Source organism: Sparassis crispa (assembly GCF_003851025.1).
Source record: "Sparassis crispa DNA, contig_000007F, whole genome shotgun sequence".
Classification (NCBI taxonomy): Eukaryota; Fungi; Basidiomycota; class Agaricomycetes; order Polyporales; family Sparassidaceae; genus Sparassis; species Sparassis crispa.
The window spans coordinates 1,630,229-1,650,882 of record NW_020939754.1 but is presented as its reverse complement, the minus strand read 5'-3'; the positions used below and the strand labels follow the sequence as shown (position 1 = coordinate 1,650,882).

General features: G+C 53.0%; 6 protein-coding genes across 6 annotated transcripts; 3 read left to right on the top strand and 3 right to left on the bottom strand.

Annotated features, from left to right (window-relative positions):
- Nucleotides 1-4,925: 4,925 nt before the first annotated feature.
- On the top strand, nucleotides 4,926-5,401 carry SCP_0805540 (hypothetical protein; the record flags this gene model as incomplete). Its single annotated transcript, XM_027761142.1, has 4 exons — nucleotides 4,926-4,935; nucleotides 5,001-5,068; nucleotides 5,138-5,246; nucleotides 5,301-5,401. The coding sequence occupies 4 exons, from the start codon at nucleotides 4,926-4,928 to the stop codon at nucleotides 5,399-5,401; spliced, it is 288 nt and encodes a 95-aa protein (XP_027616943.1).
- Nucleotides 5,402-5,668: 267 nt separating this feature from the next.
- Nucleotides 5,669-6,610, top strand: SCP_0805530 (hypothetical protein; the record flags this gene model as incomplete). Its single annotated transcript, XM_027761141.1, has 3 exons — nucleotides 5,669-5,913; nucleotides 5,990-6,058; nucleotides 6,412-6,610. 3 exons carry the CDS (start codon nucleotides 5,669-5,671, stop codon nucleotides 6,608-6,610), a joined length of 513 nt encoding a protein of 170 aa, XP_027616942.1.
- Nucleotides 6,611-7,334: 724 nt separating this feature from the next.
- SCP_0805520 (hypothetical protein) lies at nucleotides 7,335-7,661 on the top strand (the record flags this gene model as incomplete). Its single annotated transcript, XM_027761140.1, has 2 exons — nucleotides 7,335-7,545; nucleotides 7,618-7,661. 2 exons carry the CDS (start codon nucleotides 7,335-7,337, stop codon nucleotides 7,659-7,661), a joined length of 255 nt encoding a protein of 84 aa, XP_027616941.1.
- A 7,148-nt stretch (nucleotides 7,662-14,809) lies between these two features.
- Nucleotides 14,810-15,523, bottom strand: SCP_0805510 (predicted protein; the record flags this gene model as incomplete). The annotated part of the gene is made up of 2 exons (XM_027761139.1): nucleotides 14,810-15,000; nucleotides 15,052-15,523. The coding sequence occupies 2 exons, from the start codon at nucleotides 15,521-15,523 to the stop codon at nucleotides 14,810-14,812; spliced, it is 663 nt and encodes a 220-aa protein (XP_027616940.1).
- A 2,362-nt stretch (nucleotides 15,524-17,885) lies between these two features.
- On the bottom strand, nucleotides 17,886-18,500 carry SCP_0805500 (hypothetical protein; the record flags this gene model as incomplete). The annotated part of the gene is made up of 1 exon (XM_027761138.1): nucleotides 17,886-18,500. The coding sequence occupies one exon, from the start codon at nucleotides 18,498-18,500 to the stop codon at nucleotides 17,886-17,888; it is 615 nt and encodes a 204-aa protein (XP_027616939.1).
- A 212-nt stretch (nucleotides 18,501-18,712) lies between these two features.
- Nucleotides 18,713-20,543, bottom strand: SCP_0805490 (hypothetical protein; the record flags this gene model as incomplete). The annotated part of the gene is made up of 5 exons (XM_027761137.1): nucleotides 18,713-19,415; nucleotides 19,468-19,750; nucleotides 19,813-19,875; nucleotides 19,936-20,316; nucleotides 20,381-20,543. The coding sequence occupies 5 exons, from the start codon at nucleotides 20,541-20,543 to the stop codon at nucleotides 18,713-18,715; spliced, it is 1,593 nt and encodes a 530-aa protein (XP_027616938.1).
- Between the last annotated feature and the right edge of the window lie 111 nt (nucleotides 20,544-20,654).

The following is a 20,654-nucleotide window of genomic DNA, read 5'->3' as shown; positions in this document are numbered from 1 at the left end:
GTTGTATCGAGGGGGATCGTAGATTCTACTGCAATGAGCGAGTCAGCGCTTCTGGAGACAAGTGGATCGGCGCAGCACGTACGCCCACCCTTTCTCGTTAAATTCCCTCTGCAGCCCACGTACGCGCCGCTCCCTCAATCACCTCAGCAATCAATCCTGGAGTCGAAGAGCTTCGCCTTCGCAACGTCGAGGGACACGCACGGTACAAGCTGCCTGTAGCCCTTAAAGGTAGGTTTGTACTAGTGTAGCCTGAAGGAGGCAGAGCTGTGATCGAGATAAGTCGCATCTGTCAAGACTGCAGAATGAGATGCTACTGGAGAGCAGCATCGTCAACGAACCTAAGGTGCCGTACGCCGCCCTACGTGCAAGGAGAACAAAGACAGCGTTGTCAGTTTCGCGCCTAGCATACGAGAAGGCTAGAATATGACAGAGGCACTGGAGTCTATGGGGAAAGGAAAGCATATGAAGCCGGATTGCAGGGTCCCGCTCGCGTGAGATGGCCGTCAGGCGGAACTCCATAGAATGAAGTATGCGCGTGAGCATTCACCGTTCGTGCTCTACGGCGAGCGCGATCAACATACGCATTTTCATATAGGAGCACGCACGACGCACGAGCAGCGCTGCAGCCACCCACTGCGCTATTCTTCACAGCTTCCGGCATCCCGGGCTGTCACTTGGAACACGTCAACGTCTTCTCAACCGAATGCGTGCGCGTCGACGGAGAACACTCATATGGGCGCCGCCTAAAGAAACGAAGAACGTCAACATCATAGCTGCGAAGGGTATCTTGCTTCAGCTCTCCTCGCGCCGCAGAGATGCTCCAGCCGGAGTAAGCCCGGAACGGTGATTCCACTGCCACATGTGTATATGTCGCCTCGTGCGATAGCGTCGCATTTCACTCGTGCGGCGCGATAACCATCGTGCTCAGACATTCTTGCAGCAAAACTCGAGCAAAACTCGCGCTCCAACTCAAGATCCGCATCTACCTACAGCTGGAAACGCGGCCAGAGTACAAGATTGTAAAGAGGATGATAGAGGCGTACCTTCTTGCGATGGAAGAGTACAGCTCGTTTGCCGAGCTAACCATAACCTAGAATGAATATCCGCAGCCGCTTACGCCCTCAGCGCACCTAAGGTGGATCACAGGAATTAACGGCCGATTCTGCAAGCGCATTATGCGAGAATCAGTAATCGAGCCTCACCTTGATCACGACCACCAACTAATGGTTCGTGATGGGCTACTCGGCCGAATCCCATTATATTTTGTAGTACAGATGCGCGCCGATCGATAACAACTGGACCTACTCGCATCGGAGAAGCAGTCATGATAAGTATCTGACCGCCTCTCCTCAAGTAGTAGTTGAGGGAATTCCGGATGGGCAGAAGCGAGCTATCTTGTGTGGATCCAGAGAAACACGAACAGCGTCATGCAAAGTTTGGTTTCTGTTCAGCTCAGAGCGATGTCATTATTTTAACAACGACAGAGCAACATCCACTATTCCTATGGCATTCACTCTTCAGGGAAGGCTCTGCTTAGAGGAGCGTTCTATAAAGCCAAGGATTTAACGTTCGAGTCCACGAAATCAGAAAATTGTGGATGAGACGCACACCGGGGCCGCATGAAATTGTTTCGTTCTTCAGCGATGATGAGATAGGCGATGACTACCTTCACGCGCGAGGCCGGTGACCGTCCCGTTGAGCACACTACCGGGCGAGATGATGCGCCCGGGAAGATTGAGAACGGCATGTTAACATCCAAGAGCCGCTGACATCGAACAGATCTGCTTGCTTATCGATAATCCCCAATCGGAAGCAGTCTAACACCTGCAGTTAATCCGGTCTTTACGCACTTGTAATTGGACCTAGCCGATTGACAGGTCGTCCCCAGACTTTGACGTCGGCAGTACGACGGCCGAGTTGCCTACGACCTCCGGAGAGAGGACGAGTCGAACCAGAGCAGGAGCTTGTACCGCCAATTGTCTGCGTCCAAGTCGCCGGCCTGCATGTGAGCGGCTGGAGAAGGGCCTACAGCATGTTCGTCGTGAAGTCCACTCAGACGCCTTGAGAATCTGCAATGTGCACGGAGCAGTGTGAGCGGCGAAGTGGGATAGATTAGAAGAGGAGAAGAGGCGCACATCGGTTCTTGATTCCCGACGCGCCCCATACCAGTGGCTACATCTGCCTCAGACACGAAATTGGCCGTGCACTTTGCTTCGTGCGGGAGGAACGCCTTCGAAGGCTGGATTGCACATAATGGGTCACCTCGGAGGGCAACAGTTAGACCTACAGCCCATAGTCATTCGTCTACAGTGTAGAGGGGCGTAGCACTTCGGGTATGTAAGCCCATTCAACTTGAGTTCCACACGCACATGCCGCTTCAAAAATAATTCACGATGCGCTCTCCGCACCTGCACCTAGGAAATACATCCAGGAGCTGCAGAATACCCCACAGGACGTCGAGTGCGGTCGTGTTCGGGCGCCGCCAGTTATTGCATAGCGCCGTCATGCGACTCCGCGGATCCGTTTACATCGCGACCACACCAAGCCAAAAATTAAGGTGCCTACAGTTGGAAGCCTTCTTCTGTGCACGTTCACATGAATTTGAGAAGCTACCCCAGCACGCTTTTCCGAAAGCAATCAGCACAATATACGCAGGCACTCGCCGAACTCTTACCGGAAATTGCGGTGAGTAGGCGGCACCACCGCTGAGGCCAGAGGTAGACTTGCAGCTTGTTGGATTGTTTCTCGATTCAAGGGGCCAGCCAGTACAATCTGCCGACGAATGTGTAAGCCATAAAGAAATCTACGTGGCAAGAGGCAGGCAAGATAAGAATCCCAGACACTGACCTCCGGCTAGTTTTGATGGCTACCTGGCTCCTTACCACTTCCTCAGATGCAAGATCAGACCGCATAGACTTCTTTTACACTATGATATTATAGATAGGTCATCTATGTCAGATTTGTTATCGGGGCTAAGTTGGCGGGACGATAAAGGTGAAAGGTTTGCGGCGCTAAAGGTGAGGGAATTTAGAACTCCGATGGCATTTTGAACGGGCTATGGCACACCACTCACATCATTATTCTCGGGATGTGCTCCGGGATAGCAGAAATGGGATAGTCGTCGAGTTCCGAGAGAAGTTTCATGAGCATACGAGCAACAAAGTACGGTGGCTGGAATTTGAAAAGAGGTCAGTGTCCCCGATTTACATCTTGCCTGCCTCTTGCGTTTACAGTGGTGGGAAACCTGCTGTGTGGTTAGGGTTGTTCCTGCACTTCACAGCACGGCGTCCCTGCTTCATGCAGTTCCTATCCGGCCTGAGATATTTTCGAAGCATATCTCTCTTCTCTGATTTTCCTCATTGTCTGTCTCAACATCAGGAAAAAGAACAATACCTATGTAGTGCTATGTAGCTCGCGTAGGACCAAGAGGCCTGTAGCAATGTCCCGAATTATGTAGGACTCTATAGAACAGGGTTTTCTACCGTAGACCTTGCGAGGGCTGTAGTTTCCGAGGACTGTAGGAGCTGTAGGCTCGCGTAGGAGCTGTAGGTCTGTAGGATCGGCTAGGAATCCCTTTTACAGTTAGCACGATTCCTAGATAGGCACGCATGCACACGCCCATTGGCTCTCAGCAACTTCATTTCAGGATATCACCGGGTTTGAAAAATACGATATGGACAATCAATTATATTGAAAGAGTGGTGTGATGTTACAACGACGGTGAGACATGGTGGTCCTTTTGTCGGCACGGTCGCTATAGTTTTACATACTCTAATACCCTCAACTCTGCAGCTCTACAAAACTCCTCACTCCACCTCCATCACAATGAAGTCAACTATCAACAGCGGTAAGTTCTTCCAGAAGTCGCATGGTTGCCAGATCCTCAACGGCACCGGTGTTAGACCTAAGAGCACGTCACTGAGTATGCCTCCTAGTCTGTGGTATAGTGTTTCTTGTACACCAAGGTTAGCAATGGGGAGTGGAAAAAGAGACGAAGAAAGAGGATATGCTTAAGTGACAGAGTAGTGAACGGCGGCGGGTCATACATAAGTCTTCAAGCTTGTTTAGGGCCGGAAGGTAAGGACTGAGTCGAGCTTTTGAGCACGACACAGACTGCGGGGGTAGTGTCTGTGGCCGGGAATCGGAATAGGAGTGCGAGAACGTTTTCGCGGGAAGAATAAGCAGTCGGCCCGCCACTCTAGATACCGAATATCTACAGAGTCCTATGTAGCGATCACTTTGCTACGCGGTCCTACATAGCACTCTGTAGGTGGGCAGTTCTACCGAGGACTACATAGAAGAGACGGTTCTACAGTAAGAAAATCACCTTTGCAGATGAAGCTACTACATCCAGTTGCTCTGTGCGTCATGGCGTTGCCTTCAGCATTGTCGTGTACCTGGGATAGCCATGGTTCCAATGAGTGAATTGCCGTACTCGGCTTCGGTATCTATTCCTCCACATCCTTTCGCGTGCACACTGTTATTTTTCATGATGAAGACTCCTTTTCCTCACTGATTTTAACCGCAGGATGCTTAGAAAACATTATGGACCTCATTGATGCTGCAGGCACAATGCTCCAATTAGGCAGAGAGATCGATCATGCGTGGTAAAGTCTTGCGTCTCTTGCGTGTATGCGTACCTACTGAGTGCGTGGGCGGTGATTGTAGGCTAATATTCTGGCGGCGAGTGGTGGATGCGACCCAACGAATGCACTCTCTTATGCAGCGGCGCGCCAATGAATAAGTCAGCAGATACGGCCAAATGATTCGAGCTCACGTTTGCACACGCTCAGTCGCCGCTCTCGCTTGTTGTGAGAAAGGAAGCTCTGCTGCTTCGTCATTTGGATATCTCCGTCGTTTCGACTGTCCATCCACTGTTTCGCTCGAGAATACTTGAGCGGTAGGTGAAGGACAAAAGTTTGTTGATGGGTGTCTGTCACTGTTCATATGGTTTATCATCGTTGTCCAGTCTGTGCGACTGATAGCATATATCTCGCTAGGTATAGCTCCCGACTTCTCGTTCCGTGCTCGACCTTTGATGTCTACGGGTGCGCTTGGTTTGCGAGAAGTAAGTCCTGTTTCCTTACCGATATTTATTGCTTTTACTTGCATCGAACCGCTCCGCCGACCTCCGTAGGAATCCTCGTATCTTCCTGCTGTCCATTCCCCCGTTTTCCGCACCACGTTCGTCCTCCATGTGCGCGGTATCACGCGAACACGTTCGACGCTCGTCGGATTCTCGCTAGGTCAGCATTTATTTCCGCAGGTTGTGGCCCCACGCACGCTCACCGCGCTGTCAGTTCGCCGTCAAGAATGGCTGTGCGATGCGCTATACACCATGCACTGCGCGCGGTACGTCTCGCCACCGCGCTCGTTGCGCATTCTGACCAACCGACCGTGAGGGAGCGTAGCACCGGCAGATCGGCCGGGTCGAGGTAACGCGCTTCTGAACCAACTAATTACAATAGGCGCTACATGAACTCTCCGCGCCATCCCCATCCGCATTGCGAGCTGCCCGTGTCGCGCGGACTCGACGGTGTGACTTGGTATGTCACCCGGAACTTTACGCAATCTCTCTCCCGCGCGAGCAGGCGTGCGTCGGGATGCAAGACCTCGAGGATCCTCCTCTGGCGTGCGTCCCGATCCCGACAACAAAGGCGCAACTTATATGCCGTGGGCGGAGAGCTCGGTCGATCGTGCGTGGGTACCGTCCCGTCTCTTTTCGCGCGCCGTGCGCGGGCGGCCGTTCCGGCCGCGACCCCCGTTTGCCGCACGCTCTTTCGCGGCGGCGCACGGACGGGTAAGGAGGGGCGTATACGGCCGGCTCGGTCCCCGCTCTCGCTTGGTGTGGGGGAGGAAGCGCCGCTGCCTCGTCACTCAGCTATTCCCCGCGGGCTCCCTCGAGAATGAGCGGTAGGTGGACTACGAAAGGTTGTTGATGGGTGTCTGTCGCCGCTCATACTGATAGTACATATCTCGCGAGGTATAGCGCCCGACTTCCCGACTTCGCGTTCCGTGCTCAACCTTTGATGTCTACGCGTGCGCCTGGGTGCGGGAAGTAAGTCCTGTTTTCTTACCACCATTTAGTGCTTTTACTTGCATCGAACCGCTGCGGAAATCCTCGTATCCCTCCTGCTCTCCATTCCCCCCCTTCCCGCAACCCGTCCGTCCGCCGTGTGCGCGGTATCACGCGAGCACATTCCATACTCGTCGGATTCTCGCTAGGTCCGTATTTCTGCAGCTTGTCGACCTCCCTACGCTCACCACTCTGTCAGTTTGCCGTCAAGAATGGCTGGCTGTGCTAACTGCACTCGGTACGTCTCACCACCGCCGCGCTCGTTGCATGTTCTGCTCATCGGCCTTCTCGTGATGCAGGATGTGATTTTTCGCTGCTCCACGTTCGCGCGGCAGAACTACACTCGGCGGCGCAGACCGGCTCGTCGCGCTGCCCGGCGTCGAATGTGGATCGAAATCGAACGAGTGCGCTGGCAGCATCGTCGGACGACACACCAAGGTGAGCATACTTGGCGTCGGATCACCTGCGATGGCGCGGTCTTTGCGGACACCAACTGGCGGCGTGCGACGCTGGACGCGCGACAGCCGACGCTGAATCTGCTGCGTTTGCGGAACCGTCTGAAAGAGGAACAGCAGAGGAAGGCAAGGCGGCGTTGTCGCTTGGACCCTGTGCACGATGTACCAATATCTGAGAGAGAGAGAGAGAGACCAGCGAAATATATTTTCGTGTAGGTTATACCTGCGATGTAGTACACTGGGGCCAGCAAGTTTTGACGAGAAGTCTACACGTTGGCTGCACCATGTATATATCGCAGGATATTTTCGGAAGATGGACTGCGCTGGACGCCGTGTGTGCGCGAGTCGCACTGACGCGAGGCACACGTGTAATGCATGTAATGTACGTCAAGCAGATAAGTGCGCGATAAGCTGGAGACAGTGCTTGCCAAAAAAAATACAAGAGGGCCTCACAACGAGAGCTCAGAGAGAGCAAGACGATAAATAGCCCTGTTACTGATATGGAACGGTCAAAAAATTATTATTCATAAACCGACCCTCGAGGACATTGACGGTCCACTGTGTGCCTGAGAAGTGGTGAACTGTCTGAACTTATTCGGTGAAAACCGCCTTTCACCAATAAACTTCGGCATTAATTAGTGGATAGTGATTTGGATGTGATTTCCCCTGATTTCTGATCCACCGAGAATGGTAGTGAAATTCACCAACGACGATCCGCGTCGAAACGGTTCGGGAATTCACCACCTACTTGTTGGTGATTTTCTGTTGCGTTAAACTACCAAGTCCAATCAACCCTGCCCTAAATGTTCAAGTTTCAACATGGCGTCGTCGAGCTTCGTCGTGCGCTGGCATCGCTCAACACTGTCTCTAGCTTTGCACTTTCCAGCGCTCTGCTCGGGCCGGCTAATCTGGACTGGCTTAGTCAAATTGATCTCTGGTGTTGTCTCGTCTGCTGGGCTCCATGGCTTGCTCTCTGGGGAAGGTTCAATCCTTACCATGGCAAACAACAGACAGGTATGTGCAAATTTTGACGCAACGAGTGACCTCCCGGCCTTGCTACGGTATTCTGATGTCATCCTATGCCAGTCCCAGCAGACGGCTCTGTTGTGCAGCGCAGAGCGCGGTTTTAGGCGGACATGGTTTTAGGCAGACATGGTTTTAGGCGGACGTGGTTTTAGGCAGACGTTGTTTCACAAATTACGAGGGAGCGTAGGATGTATGTGTTCATTGCTATATATTACCGGAACTCTAGATCTGTATATATGTACTGGAATTGAATCTATATTCAATGTTTCTGGTAGTGAATTCAGTGATTGAGCGGAACCTAGTAGAAATCAACAATAAACAACCGGGTTCTCACGACTCGCCTTTCGACGCAAGGTAGTGAAATCGGACATTTTCTGGGTGATTTTTACCGCTTTCGCTCACCGAGAAAATTGGTGAAACAAGATAGTAGACCCTCGAAAACCTAGTGACATTCCATATGTAAAGTAGTAATACCTCCGAAGATATCTAGTGAACGAAGTTCGGGCTTTTCACCAACTTCCGGGCACACAGTGGTCTGGCTCGGGCGCGCGGCGCCTGCTGCGAAGTCGCATGATATAGACTCCGGAGATCATCGATCAAAGCTTAGCGAGCTTGTATGATGGTATCATACCGCCTTCCACTACTCCCTCTTCTCTCTTTCCCCCTCCTCCATCTCCCCTTGGATGCCTGCTGTACTACTGGCTTTGTTCTTTCGCGGCTCTGCTACGCCTTTCTCTGCGCAATGAGCATTCTTCTAGTCACTCTGGCGATGCCCTAGCCTTGATATCGCCCCAGCAAGGCTCCCCATCGATGGCACAAGTGATTTACGCGTCCCCAGCCTAGGAGGAGGCTGCCGTTCGCAGCGCGATGGGTTATGGAGGAGGGAGGTCGTGCCGCGCGGCGGGATGAGGGCGGGGGATGCGCTGGATAGGATGGTGGTTACCTGCTCACATGGAAGTAAGTGTGCTCGTTTATCTCTTCCGCGGCGAGCGTACCACCCCCGGGCCCCCTCCTCGACGTTCGATGATGTTTGGTATACTCTTGAGGCGGGGTTTTCGGAGTTTATCTGCGTCACGCGCATGGCAAAATCCGGCTGGGCGCCTCTGCCTTCCTCCTCTCCCGCTTCGCCTCTACCCCCATCTCCGCGCGGTGAGTTTCCTCCCGTCCGCCGTATTTTCGCGCCTAACATTACCGTTAGACTCATTGATATCAAGTAGCAAGTGTCGGCCGTCGTACGTGCGGTCAATTGCTCCCCAATAGTACTGAGCGCTCGCTAGTTACTTGTGGCATCGGGTAGTCGTAGCAGAATTTATCAAGTTTGGGCAGTTTTTGCGTTGTGGTGTTGTCAGAATTTGGGTTTTTGGCTACAGGTGAGCTTAAACCTGCTCGAAACTGACTCCTTATTGCAGAATTTGCGAAAGGATCCACGACATTCACAGTACTCTCTTACAATATGACGGATAGCTTCAAAATCCGGTGCGATTCTAATGTCCTGTACATAAATAATTACACGCACGCCATATCTAGAGATGACCTGTCCAAGTTGGCGCAGGGGTACAAGAACATTCCGACACTCTGTCTGACAGAGTGCGAATTTCAGGAGGTAGACAAGGTATCGGAAGTTACATCTATGTTTCCGTGTCTTACTATGTTACGTCTCCGCAGTGTGGACGTGACGAACCCCAGAAAGGCACACAGTGCGAACGCGCGACCCGTTGTTGAGGTCGACCTCCAGGAGCTTATGGCCAAAATTAAGGTGGTCTTCGGATAGGAAGGATGCGTGGGATGTGTTGAGGTGTTGCAGCGGGACTACATTTTCTTCCACCCTAATCGATTTGTCGAGTTTGGCTGCCCATGTCTGCGTGAAATTGCTTGCGTTTCTGCGATGTACCCGCCTGGTTTTGCAAGCCTGATACTGTGGTTACGAACGCGTGTTAATGAGGTTTCGCGATCACATGACCTGCACGTGATCATTTCTGACGCGCTAAATTCGAGTCCCTTGGATGCCATTATGACCGTAAAGCCAGGGAGCACAATCATATCGCTATGATTTCGCTGTGTCGAAAGAACCATTATTGTCGGAAGGCTATATGACACGAATAAACTAAAAAAGAATACTATCCCCATCGACTCGTCGTGCAACTTCATCGCGGCTCCCAGTGCGAAGCGGAGCGAATTGCCTACGTCGCACTCCCTCGACAATGGCAAACCAAGGCTTTACGGAACTTCACTTCTTGCGTAGATAGGCGTGCTTTGCGGTGCAGCCGTCGAGGATCCTTGAGTTCCCTGTCGTGCTTCCCGACAAAAAAGGCACAACGTAGGCTCCGCTGGCGTCTTCGACCGGGTTTTGCTACGGCCACCATTAGACATGCAGACGAAAACATAATATCAAGTTCACGTACACTGCCATAAAAAAGGGGCCTAGAGGTAGCTAGTGCGATACACGCCGTCGAATCCACCGCCGCCAGGGAGAGTTCCCAATCTTGCGCGATCAGAGACTACGGCCAGTGCAGGAACGTCCGAATGTCGTGGGAGACCGCTGCAAGCATGTGGTAGGTATACTGTACTCTTGCGAAGACGTCCAGAGGGATGAGCGGGTGCACTGCAGCGCAGATGATCGAGAATGGCGGTAGACGCCTGCTACAAGTGTAGCACAGGGAACCAGAGACAGATAGACATCGGCGATATCCAGACATCGAGAATTGGAATGCATGCTGTATGCAATGTTTGACCCGGCCAACCAGAACGGTTCTGCACAAGCATTGTCGGTGCTGACGTCCGATGCCATAAGGAATCCGGGTCTGAAGCCCTCGACTATGTACGCTATGCAACGCCGGGGCTGTAGCGCATTCACGCACTGGGGAAAACGAGCCAGAGGAACCGAGTCCAAGTTGTATCGAGGGGGATCGTATATTCTACTGCAGTGAGCGAGTCAGCGCTTCTGGAGACAAGTGGATCGGCACAGCACGTACGTCCACACTTCCTCGTTAAATTCCCTCTGCGGCCCACGCATGCGACGCTCCCTCAATCACCTCAGCAATCAATCCTGGAAGTGAAGAGCTTCGCCTTCGCAACGTCAGGGGACACGCGTGGTACAGGGTGCCTATAGCCCGCCAAGGTAGGTTTGTACTAGTGTGGCTTGAAGGAGGCAGAGCTGCGATCGAGATAAGTCGCATCTGTCAAGACGGCAGAATTAGATGCTACTGGAGAGCAGCATCGTCAACGAGCCCAAGGTGCCGTACTCTGCCTTACGTGCGTGACGCACAAAGACAGTATTGCCAGGTTTGCGCCTCGGATGTAATAGTATACGAGAAGAAACCGTGGGTAGAATGTGACGGAGGCACTTGAGTCTGTGGGGAAAGAAAAGCACAAATCGCGATCTGCTTATGTACTTACATATATGAGGCCGGATCGCAGGGTCCTGCTCGTGTGGGATGGCCGTCATTATTGTCCGTATCTGTACGGCCATCACGTGGGGCCAAATTGAAGTGTGTGTGAGCATTTACCGTCTGTGCGCATTCAGCGGCGGGTGCGGTCAGCGTACGCATATTCATATAGGAGCACGCACGACGCACGACTAGCGCTGCAGCCGCCTACTGCGCTGCTCTTCCCAGCTTCCGACGTCCCGTTGAGCTGGACGGCGGTCACTTGGAACACGTCAAAGTCTTCTTAACGGGATGCGTGCGCGTCGATGGAGAGCACCATACCTGCGCCACAGTGGCTGGTCTGTCTGCAGAACACTCATATGGGCGCGACCTAAAGAAATGAAGGTGAACATCATAGCTGCGAAGGGTAGTGGATTCCAGGTACTCTGCATATGAACGTCCTGCTTCAGCTCTCCTCGCGCCGCAGAGATGCTCCAGCCGGGGTAAGCCCGGAGCGTGGTTCGGATACCACCGCCACATCTGTATATGTCGCCTCATACGATAGCGTCGAATTTCACTCCAGCGACGCGATAACGTTCGTGCTCAGACATTATTCCAGGAAAACTCGCGCTCAAGATCTGCATCCCTACAGTTGGGAACGCGGTCAGAGTATACGTTTGTAAAGACGATGATAGAGGCGTACCTTCCTGCGATGGAGGAGTACAGCTCGTTTGGCGAGCTAACCATATCCTCGAATGAATAGCCGCGGTCGCTTAGGCCCTCAGCGCACCTAGGGTGGATCACAGAAATTAACGGCCGATTCTACAAGCCAATTATGCGAGAATCAGTAATCGAACTTCACCTTGATCGCAACCACCAAGTAGTCATTCGTGAGAGGCCACTAGCTACTCAGCCGAATCCCATTATACTGTGAAGTGCAGACGCGCGCCCCGACCGACGACGACTGGACCTGCTCGCATCGGAGAAGCAGCCATGACAAATATCTAACCACTTCTCTTCAATTACTAGCTGAGGGAAAATTCCGGATGGGCAGCAGCGGGCTGGCTTGTGTAGTTCCAGAGAAAAATCTTCACTGTTCGGGTTGAGGTCCGGGCTGCATGGCGAGATGAAAGACGAGGGCGGGGCATCCATAAAGCTTGGGATTTGACATCGAGTCCATGAAATCAGAACACTGCGTCTGAAACTCACGTGTTGAAGCGACTCAGAGCCGCATAAATTCGTTCTTCAGCGATGATCGTGCACCCGGGAAGATTGGGAACGGCGTATTAACATCCAACGAGCCACTGACGTCGAACGGATCTGCCTGCGTATCGATGGTCTCCACTCAGAAGTAGTCTAATACCTGCAGCCAATCCGGTCATTACTCACTTGTAATTGGACATAACCCAGCGGCAGGTCGTCCCCGGATTTGGGCGTCAGCAGTACGACGGCCGACTTGCCTGCGACCTCCGGAGAGAGGACGAGTCGAACACGAGCAGGGGCTTGTACCGCGAATTCTCTACGCCCAGGCCGCAGTCCTGTACAGTAAGCGGCTAGAGAAGGGCCTACAGCATGTTCGTCGTGAAGTCCACCGAGAGGCCTTGAGAATCTGCATTTGCGCAGAGTGGTGTGAGTGTCGAAGTGGGATAGATTAGAAGAGTAGAAGAGGCGCACGTCGGTTCTTGATTCCCGACGCGTCCCATACCAGTGGCTACATCTGCCTCAGACACGAAATTGGCCGTGCACTTTGCTTCGTGCGGGAGGAACGCCTTCGAAGGCTGGATTGCACATAAGAGGTCACCCGCAGAGGGCAACAGTTAGACCTACAGCCCATAGTCATTCGTCTACAGTGTCCGAGAGGCGCGTAGCACTTCGGGTATGTAAGCCCATTCAACTTGAATTCCACACGCACATGCCGCTTCAAAAATAATTCACGATGCGCTCTCCGCACCCGCAACGAGGAAATACATCTAAGAGCTGCAGAATACCCCACAGCGCATCGAGTGCGGTCGTGTTCGGGCACCGCCAGTTATCGCATAGCGCGGTCATGCGACTCCGCGGATCTGTTTGGATCGCAACCACACCGAGCCAGAGATTATGGTGCGTACATTTGGAAGCTTCCTCCGGTGCGCGTTCACATCATATCGAGAATCTACGCCAGCACGCTTTTCCCAGAGCAATCAGCACAGTAGGGCCGTACGCAGGCACTCGCCGAACTCTTACCGGAAATTGCGGTGGGTAGGCGGCACCACCGCTGAGGCCAGAGGAGGACTTGCAGCTTGTTGGATTGTCTCTCGATTCAAGCGGCTAGCTAGTGCAATCTACCGCCGAAGGTGCAAACCATGGAGAAATCTGCGTGAATATGGCGATTACAGTCGTGGGAAACCTGTTGTGTGGTTAGGGTTGGCGTTCTTCTCTGCTTTCAAGTTCGTCAAGTAGTCTCACTTCTCCACCTTTGCCAAGCATATCTCTGCTCTGCGATTTACCGCAGTATATGTCTCAAGCTAGTATCCAGTTGCTCTGTGCGTCACGGAATTGCAGAGGCGACCGCGCAGCGTTTCCACAGCTCCCTTCGCATTTTCGCCAGGGTCTTTCGCCATCACCCGCGACAAAAGTTTCCTCCTTATGCGTTTGTCTTCTATTTTCTGTGAAAAGCACAAAACCCAGCCTTATCGACTCTGCACTTCTTCGGACTGTGATGATGAGATGGACTCACTATTCGCCAAGCTATGTGAAACTTCCACTGTGATATCTCGTTACTTCCAGATGCGCGGTGCGTACCTCGGCTATGTCAGCACTGTCGCGCGCCTGCGATAGCCATGGTTCCAGTGAGCGAATTGCTGTATTTGGCTGTGGTATCTATGCCTATGAAGTCTTTTGCGTGCACACTGTCATTCTTCATGATGAATTCCTCACTGATCGTAGCCGCAGGATGTGTAGAAAGCATTGAGGACATCATTCGCGCTGAAGGCACGATTGCTCAAATTTGGCAGAGAGATCGATTGTATGTGATAAAGTCTTGTGTCTTTTTTTCGTCATGAGGGTCGTCCCACGCGAAGAACGCGTCGTTGGGAAGGTCGAAGGAGGTCATATCTGGGAAGTCATCAATGTTGGGGATAACGAAGGGCGCTGCCACGGTATAGAGGTATCCAGCGAAGATCTCGTTCCGCGCTCGACCTTGAAGTAAATTACCAGTTTTGCGAATTCGGCTTGCCTGAGAGTCAAAGATATGGTTCTGCCCGCCAGCCTTCGCCTGAACATGCTGGGAAAAGATGCCCAGGCGCATGTAGCATTCCGGGCTCTGTTCGCTGACTGAAGGACATGGAAGTTCGATGGAACCAGTTAGAGAATCATTCAATGCTGCAGGACTCACTGGGTAGCTGCACAAATTCACCACCATTAGGACGTTATTGAGAGCTGAACGCACATCAGTTCAAGTTGTCGACCATGTTCGAACTATACACTTTCGATGTTAATGCGCCAGGTGGTCGATACTTACGCGACATTGCTGACGTCCACCGCCAGGTAAAATCTACAGGAGCTGATCGCCTTGGGAAGTGCGGAGGCGCGCCTTTAGCTTTCTAAGTAGCCTTGCTTCTATTAGCGCAACAGACACCTGCAACACGGCTCGAAATCCCTTAATACAGACCGCGATGATCGGACGAGTCTGACAGGTATATACAGAAATACTTGCGCTCATGACACTGCGGTACATTAACAAATCCTGATCGTAAAATAAATGTCCATCTGCGCACCGCTCGGCGCGCACAAATCGTCGGGCGGGCCAAACGACTCAGCAGGCCCTCGGAGCCCTCTTGCAATCTGCCTCACGTCAAGAATTAAAAAAAAAGGGAATTGAGAGACCGCGCGCCCCGGTCCACGAACGATTATACCTGCTGGACGCCCACTTTCTCCCCCTCCTTCCGCTTGTCATCTACGTCCCTGATGGAACCCGCCCTGCCGCCGGCCACGAGCGGGTAACGCGCAGAGTCGGCACTGCGCTCCGTGGTGTACGACAAGACCGCAGATAGCCCGCCGAAAAGGAACGCGATCCACGGGAATACCGTCGCGAGGCGGACTGTAGCGGAGACGGTCAGCGCAGTACCTGCAAGGGGGAGAGACCACTCACGGTACAAAACCTCGTGGTAGATGCCCGTGACGCCGCTCTGCGCCTGGACGGCCTGGATGACGCTCTGGGGCAGGGCGATGCCGTCGAGCGTCGCGGAGACATTGGCCTGGCGGTTCGCGACGAAGTCGGTGAAGGGCACGAGGGTGGCGAAGAGCCAGACGGAGAGGAAGAGGAGGATGTGCGCGAAGATGCGGGACGTGCGGCGCGCAGAGGCGGAGACGAGGGTGGTAACGAGGGCGGAGAAGGAGACGACGGCGAGGAGGGCGCAGACGACGGTGTTGACGACGCCCGAGTCGAAGACGTCGGAGGTGTGGATGGACACGGATACGCCGGCAGGTGCGCTCTGGTGGACCTTGTTCTTCTGCCGGTTGGACTGGACGAGGGCGTCGATGCCGACGCTCATGCCTATGATGCCGAACGCGGTGGCGAGCGCGAGCGAGACGAGCCGCGCGACTTTGAGCGGAGCAGACATGGCGAGAGCAGTGCGGGGTGCGACCGCGGAGGACGAACGCAGAGCGCGACTTTATAGATCCATCGCGGACGACAAGGTTGGAGAGCTGACGATCTACTGCGCCTTTTTAGGATGTCTTCTTTCCCTTTTTCGGACGACTCCCCCGCATGATCGCTGTGCGCCACCATCCTCGGTTTCACCGGACATCCATTCTCCGTTCGATGCGGGCGCCATAATGTTCGGATCGGACACGCGCCACCTCCGTCGGAGGAAATACGAGCAACTTGGGAGCAGCGAACAGCGCATTCAGCCATGGTTGTCCGACAGTCCTGGTGATACTCTCGCCGAAGCGCAAGTGCTCCTCATGCTCACCGCTGCCAGTCTCCGCCGGATATGTCCAAACTCCTGGCATCTGATCGGCGTCGAATCATTCCATGGCGTCAGCTGGTAACTCCGCTCGAGTCGCAACCAAAGCAGAGCCGTCGGTGCTAAACTGTGCGCCTTGCACCCCCGCTACGCGTCCGAATCGGACCTCCCGGGATGCGACGGAAATTAAGAGTCGTACTGCATGCGCCGGGAGTACCAAACGAGAGAAGTTGGCTGGGAATCCGGTACGATACGTATCTTGGACCTCCTTTCTACCCAGCAGCACACCGACCTAGGCATGCCAATCATCATGGTCAAGTTCCGACTATTCGAACTGGGTGAGTACTGACGCAGACGTGCAGCGGCGCTGGTATTGATCGTGACTGCCACGGTGACAGCGGCAAAATTGTCGCGAGAGGCGAGCTGATGGTCGAGGCGATTGGCTGAGGACCCCAAGCACAGAGAAAAAATGATTTAGGAACCAGATATATATATCAGACTGGTCACCGAGTTCAAACCTTCATGCATTTATCACTCACGTTCGATCATACCGTTCTCGACGCAATCCCAACTGAAGCTCAGCGTTGTGAACCACCGACTCGCCAGTCATCGTCAGATCCCGGACTTGTCTATTGCAGGACCGGTGTGAGTGACCCGTTCAGTCGCGCAGAGGATACTTCGTACACGCTCCCGCAAGAATATGAACCTTGCAGACGAAATCAACTCCCATCCTGCAGTGATCAGTACTTGCGTTACAAAGCTGCATCGGTGGCAGGTAGTCCTTGGACCAGGGAAGAGCGGTATGCCGGGCCCATGTGTCACCCGAATCAACTTGATGCGGTCTGGGGACGTCTGGGTGGCACGGAAAATTTTGGTCCGAGTTGCGATATCGCGTGCAAATATGCCTGCACCTCAGAGCTGGTTTGAAACACATCCCTACATGAATGAATCAACAGCGAAAAGGCTCGGGCCGGCAGAGACTTACTCGTCATTTGCTTTCCTGCAAAACCGCGTTCCGCCAGAAAGGAAGGCAATGAACAGATAGCGAACTCGCCGCGCGCAGTCGGGGTAACGGGACGACGCGCGAGAGCGCGAGACAACCAGCAATTGGGATCGGTTTCCTGAATAGCAACAGGCATGAGATGAGAACAGCAACGCGGTAGGTAGAGCGCACCGTGTGTTGCAACTATACTCACGACAAAAGAGAATACGGCCCGTCCGAGATGGGTATGCATGTACAGAGGCATGTTTGGGCAACGCAGTGCGGGGAGCGAGGGCATGCAAAGCGATATCTGGTGCATCGGTTGCTGCAGCCCGGGCTCATCACGAGACATGACTTTACTTGTACAGCGCAGGAGACACCTGGAAACCACCGCGTAGGATGCAGAATAGAGGACATAGTAACGCCAGCTGTTACTTCGGCATGCACGCGCTTAAGATCGCCAAAGTCTCACTGAACTCTGTCTGCATCTTCCACCAACCTATCAAATGTCCCAACGATTTCTTCTGCTGACCCTGCTTCCTCTGGAATGTCCACGTGCGGCTCAGCAGGAAACGACACCACTAATCGCACCACTGGAGTACTGGGGACGTTCATAAGTTTTCGAGTCTTTTCGGTAAGACCCTGTCGAGACTCAAGAGAGTATGGTCGTCCGTCCTGCGAAAGGCACATGCCAATCGCGTTAGCATTAGCAAATACATCGAGTATATATAAATCCTACCCTTGCACGATAGGACTTGCCGGGATCGACACTGCGGAAATTTGTCTCCCTGGTGGTAAGTGCTTCAACTGTGAGACACTTCACTTGGACCAACACCCAAACGAGTTGAACACCACATCTCACGAGGAACATGATATGAGCACCCATCTTCGCATCCGGAAAGCAGAAGATGCTCTTCGCGCATCTCAACCAGTCATGGACTGCCTCAGGGCTGGAGGCTTCGTAGCCTAGTAACGAGACCGCACGCCGACCGAAACCAGGGTCTTCGAAGAGGAAAGTGCCGTCAGTGGTTCGTCCTATATGATAGAAACAAGATGCACTGGTTCCGATAGCCAAGCCTGTCCGTCGCTCTTATTCAGAGTGAAGGCGTCAGACAACGACGCAGCGCCATCCTTGAAAACCCGAGCCAGTGCGATCGTCACGATGTTCTCCACAGCGAACTCGAGAGTAGATGCTTCTTCAACACCTTGTATGGGCCCTGCGACAAAGTCTCGCATCGAACGGACGGGATGAGAGAGGAAGTAATGCAGTGCAGCCGTCACAACAAGAGGCTCGTCGACGCGCTGGGGTAATTGCTTGACCGACTCGGTTTGGTCTGAGAAATCGACAAGACCCTCTTCTGGCGTCACGCGAGCAAAGCCAAGGGTGACAGCATCAACGAACTCAGCAAAGAACATGTGCGACCGGTTCCGCACGACCACGTTCATAACGGCTCGGAAGACTAGCCCCTCGAGTCTGGCGTTCCGCGGATCCCTCAGCGAGGAGAAATCGATCTTCGAAAAGACGGTAACTTTGGTCATGTCCGTGTCAGGCTCGTCTTCCGAGAAGGCCTTCCCATCCGTCGCCTCAAAACCATCCGTGAGGACTTTGATGTAGGCGTCTAACATGTTGTTCGCGGATGCGACGCCCATCCTTTGCAGGAGTAATGTGTATCCAGCGGTCCAACGGTGTCTAAAAAATGCTACATGGGGTTGTTCAGAAAGAACTGTATAAAATTTAGTCCCTTAAATCCAGTGTTCAATATTAGTCAATTCGCGCTTCGGCCAAACTCGGTCGGTGATGTAACTTCGCATACAGTCCTCGTTATCGAAAAATCCGGTATCTGAGAAAAGCTTTGGCTACATTATTTCCTTTCCCGTCGTGTATGTATTGAGTTCGTGAGGAGCTCTAGTGGAAGAACAGTCCCAGAGATAATCATAGCCATAGAGAATTCGGACCAAGCATTGTACATCTCGCCCAGCACACTTCCATGCCCCCCGCCAGACGTTGATGACCAGAAAGCCTCTGTTCCCCTCTCTGATGCGACCTCGGCTTGGTCAAGTACAAAGAAGAGAGAACCGACGTTGACATGGACATCATCGCGAATGGCCTTCTCTAACTCGTAGATTCTACGTGCCACCGCATTGTCATCTTGAACTGTATGTATCGCTTGGAATAATTCATCAAAGATGTCCATTTTTCGGAATAGGCCAGAAGGTCGAAGTTGAAGGTACAGCCACCGGCGTCGTAAGTCCGCCTCGTCGACATGTGGTGGAGCGCAACGGAGGAAGAAATCGAAGATGCTCAAGCGTGCGAGCAAGACCAAACGGAATGTTCGCGCAGCGATCTTGACATTATTTGCAACTGCGTGGTTCTTGGTCGGTGTGAGGGGTACCTTAGGAGTGAATCCAGGATCCATTTGAAGAACGTTCCATGCAGTATCGGCGTCTTTGGATCCCAAGGGATCCTTTTTGTCATCGCATGACACCACATATAGACCCCAGTAGCGACACAAGCCTTCGACAAGCAGCGTAGTCTTTCCTGTACCAGGAGCATTGAACAAGACACTGGGACGATGTCAGCGAAGTGCAGAACAGAAGTCGTAAAATATGGACATACCGAAGATTTTGATCGGCATCCATTTCGCCAGAGAAGAGTTTTTCGACTCGTTCTCGCACGGCAGGGTCCTTCTCAGACATACCTCCCATACCATCTATGAAAAGGGTGCTGTCGTTCACTGCTGAAGATGGAGGATTGAATGTAGGGTGGTTGCCCACGATGTATCGTTTCAGTTCAGGACGTATTTTCTCTTCAAAATCGAGGATAGCACTCTTCATGTCCCCGAAAGACATCGGAGTTTGAGCCTGCGGCTGCAGAGGCTCTACCGGGTCCGATGGTGGTGCTTTAACAGGCGATCCATTGTGCGATCAGTACCGCATAGTTGAAATTACACCGAGAACTTACCATGAATGAAATTAGCCTCGGCCCCCTCAGATGACGAAGATGTCGCATCCTCGCGGAGTAGCGCTTACAGCAGTACATATATCAATGTATTTAACAATAGTATCCGCAACAAAACACACTTACCCATACGACGTACAGCAGCAAACCGTCCTATTCGAAGGGCTTGCTCTAACGCGGGGAGCAGCATGTCTCGATGTTGTAGTAGAAGCTCAAAGATCTTGATCTCGTCACGATCCAGTAGCGCAGGTTTGACAGATGTCTTGATGTCGCGAAGAATAATTTGCAGTAGAGCAACAGCAACAGTAAGAGGGAAGACCTGTGGAGAGATACCCTCCTTGCGGACGGCCAACATTACCCTTGCATCCCAAGCCGCATGTTGCTCGTCGGAGAAAGGATCATCCACATACTCCAGTTCCGCCAGCCCAGCCTGAGGAGACTCTTCCAACGCACACCCGCCCGCCAATGGCGCAGCCAGGTGAGTGCTTCCACCGACAACAATGTCTTCTACAGAGGCCGCCGGAAACATCAGAACTGGAACTTGATACTGGTTCTTCCACCATCGACATACCAACGGTAGCAGGTTCGCCTACTGCTTCTCCGTCCACCGAGGATAACCCCTGATCATCCGGTGGTTGCGTCTCAAATTCAGCGCCACTTGGGAGGGCACGAACCTTCTTCGCTGATGATCCTGAAGGCGATGAGGGGGAGACGACGCGTTTGGGGGGTGCCATGTGAAGCTGTGATAGTAAACAACCGAGAACGAGAGGAGGAGAGGAGGTAAATAAAGGGGCTATGGTTGCGGGTACGTGAGCCACAGGCGGCAGCGCTGTATTGAGGTAGCA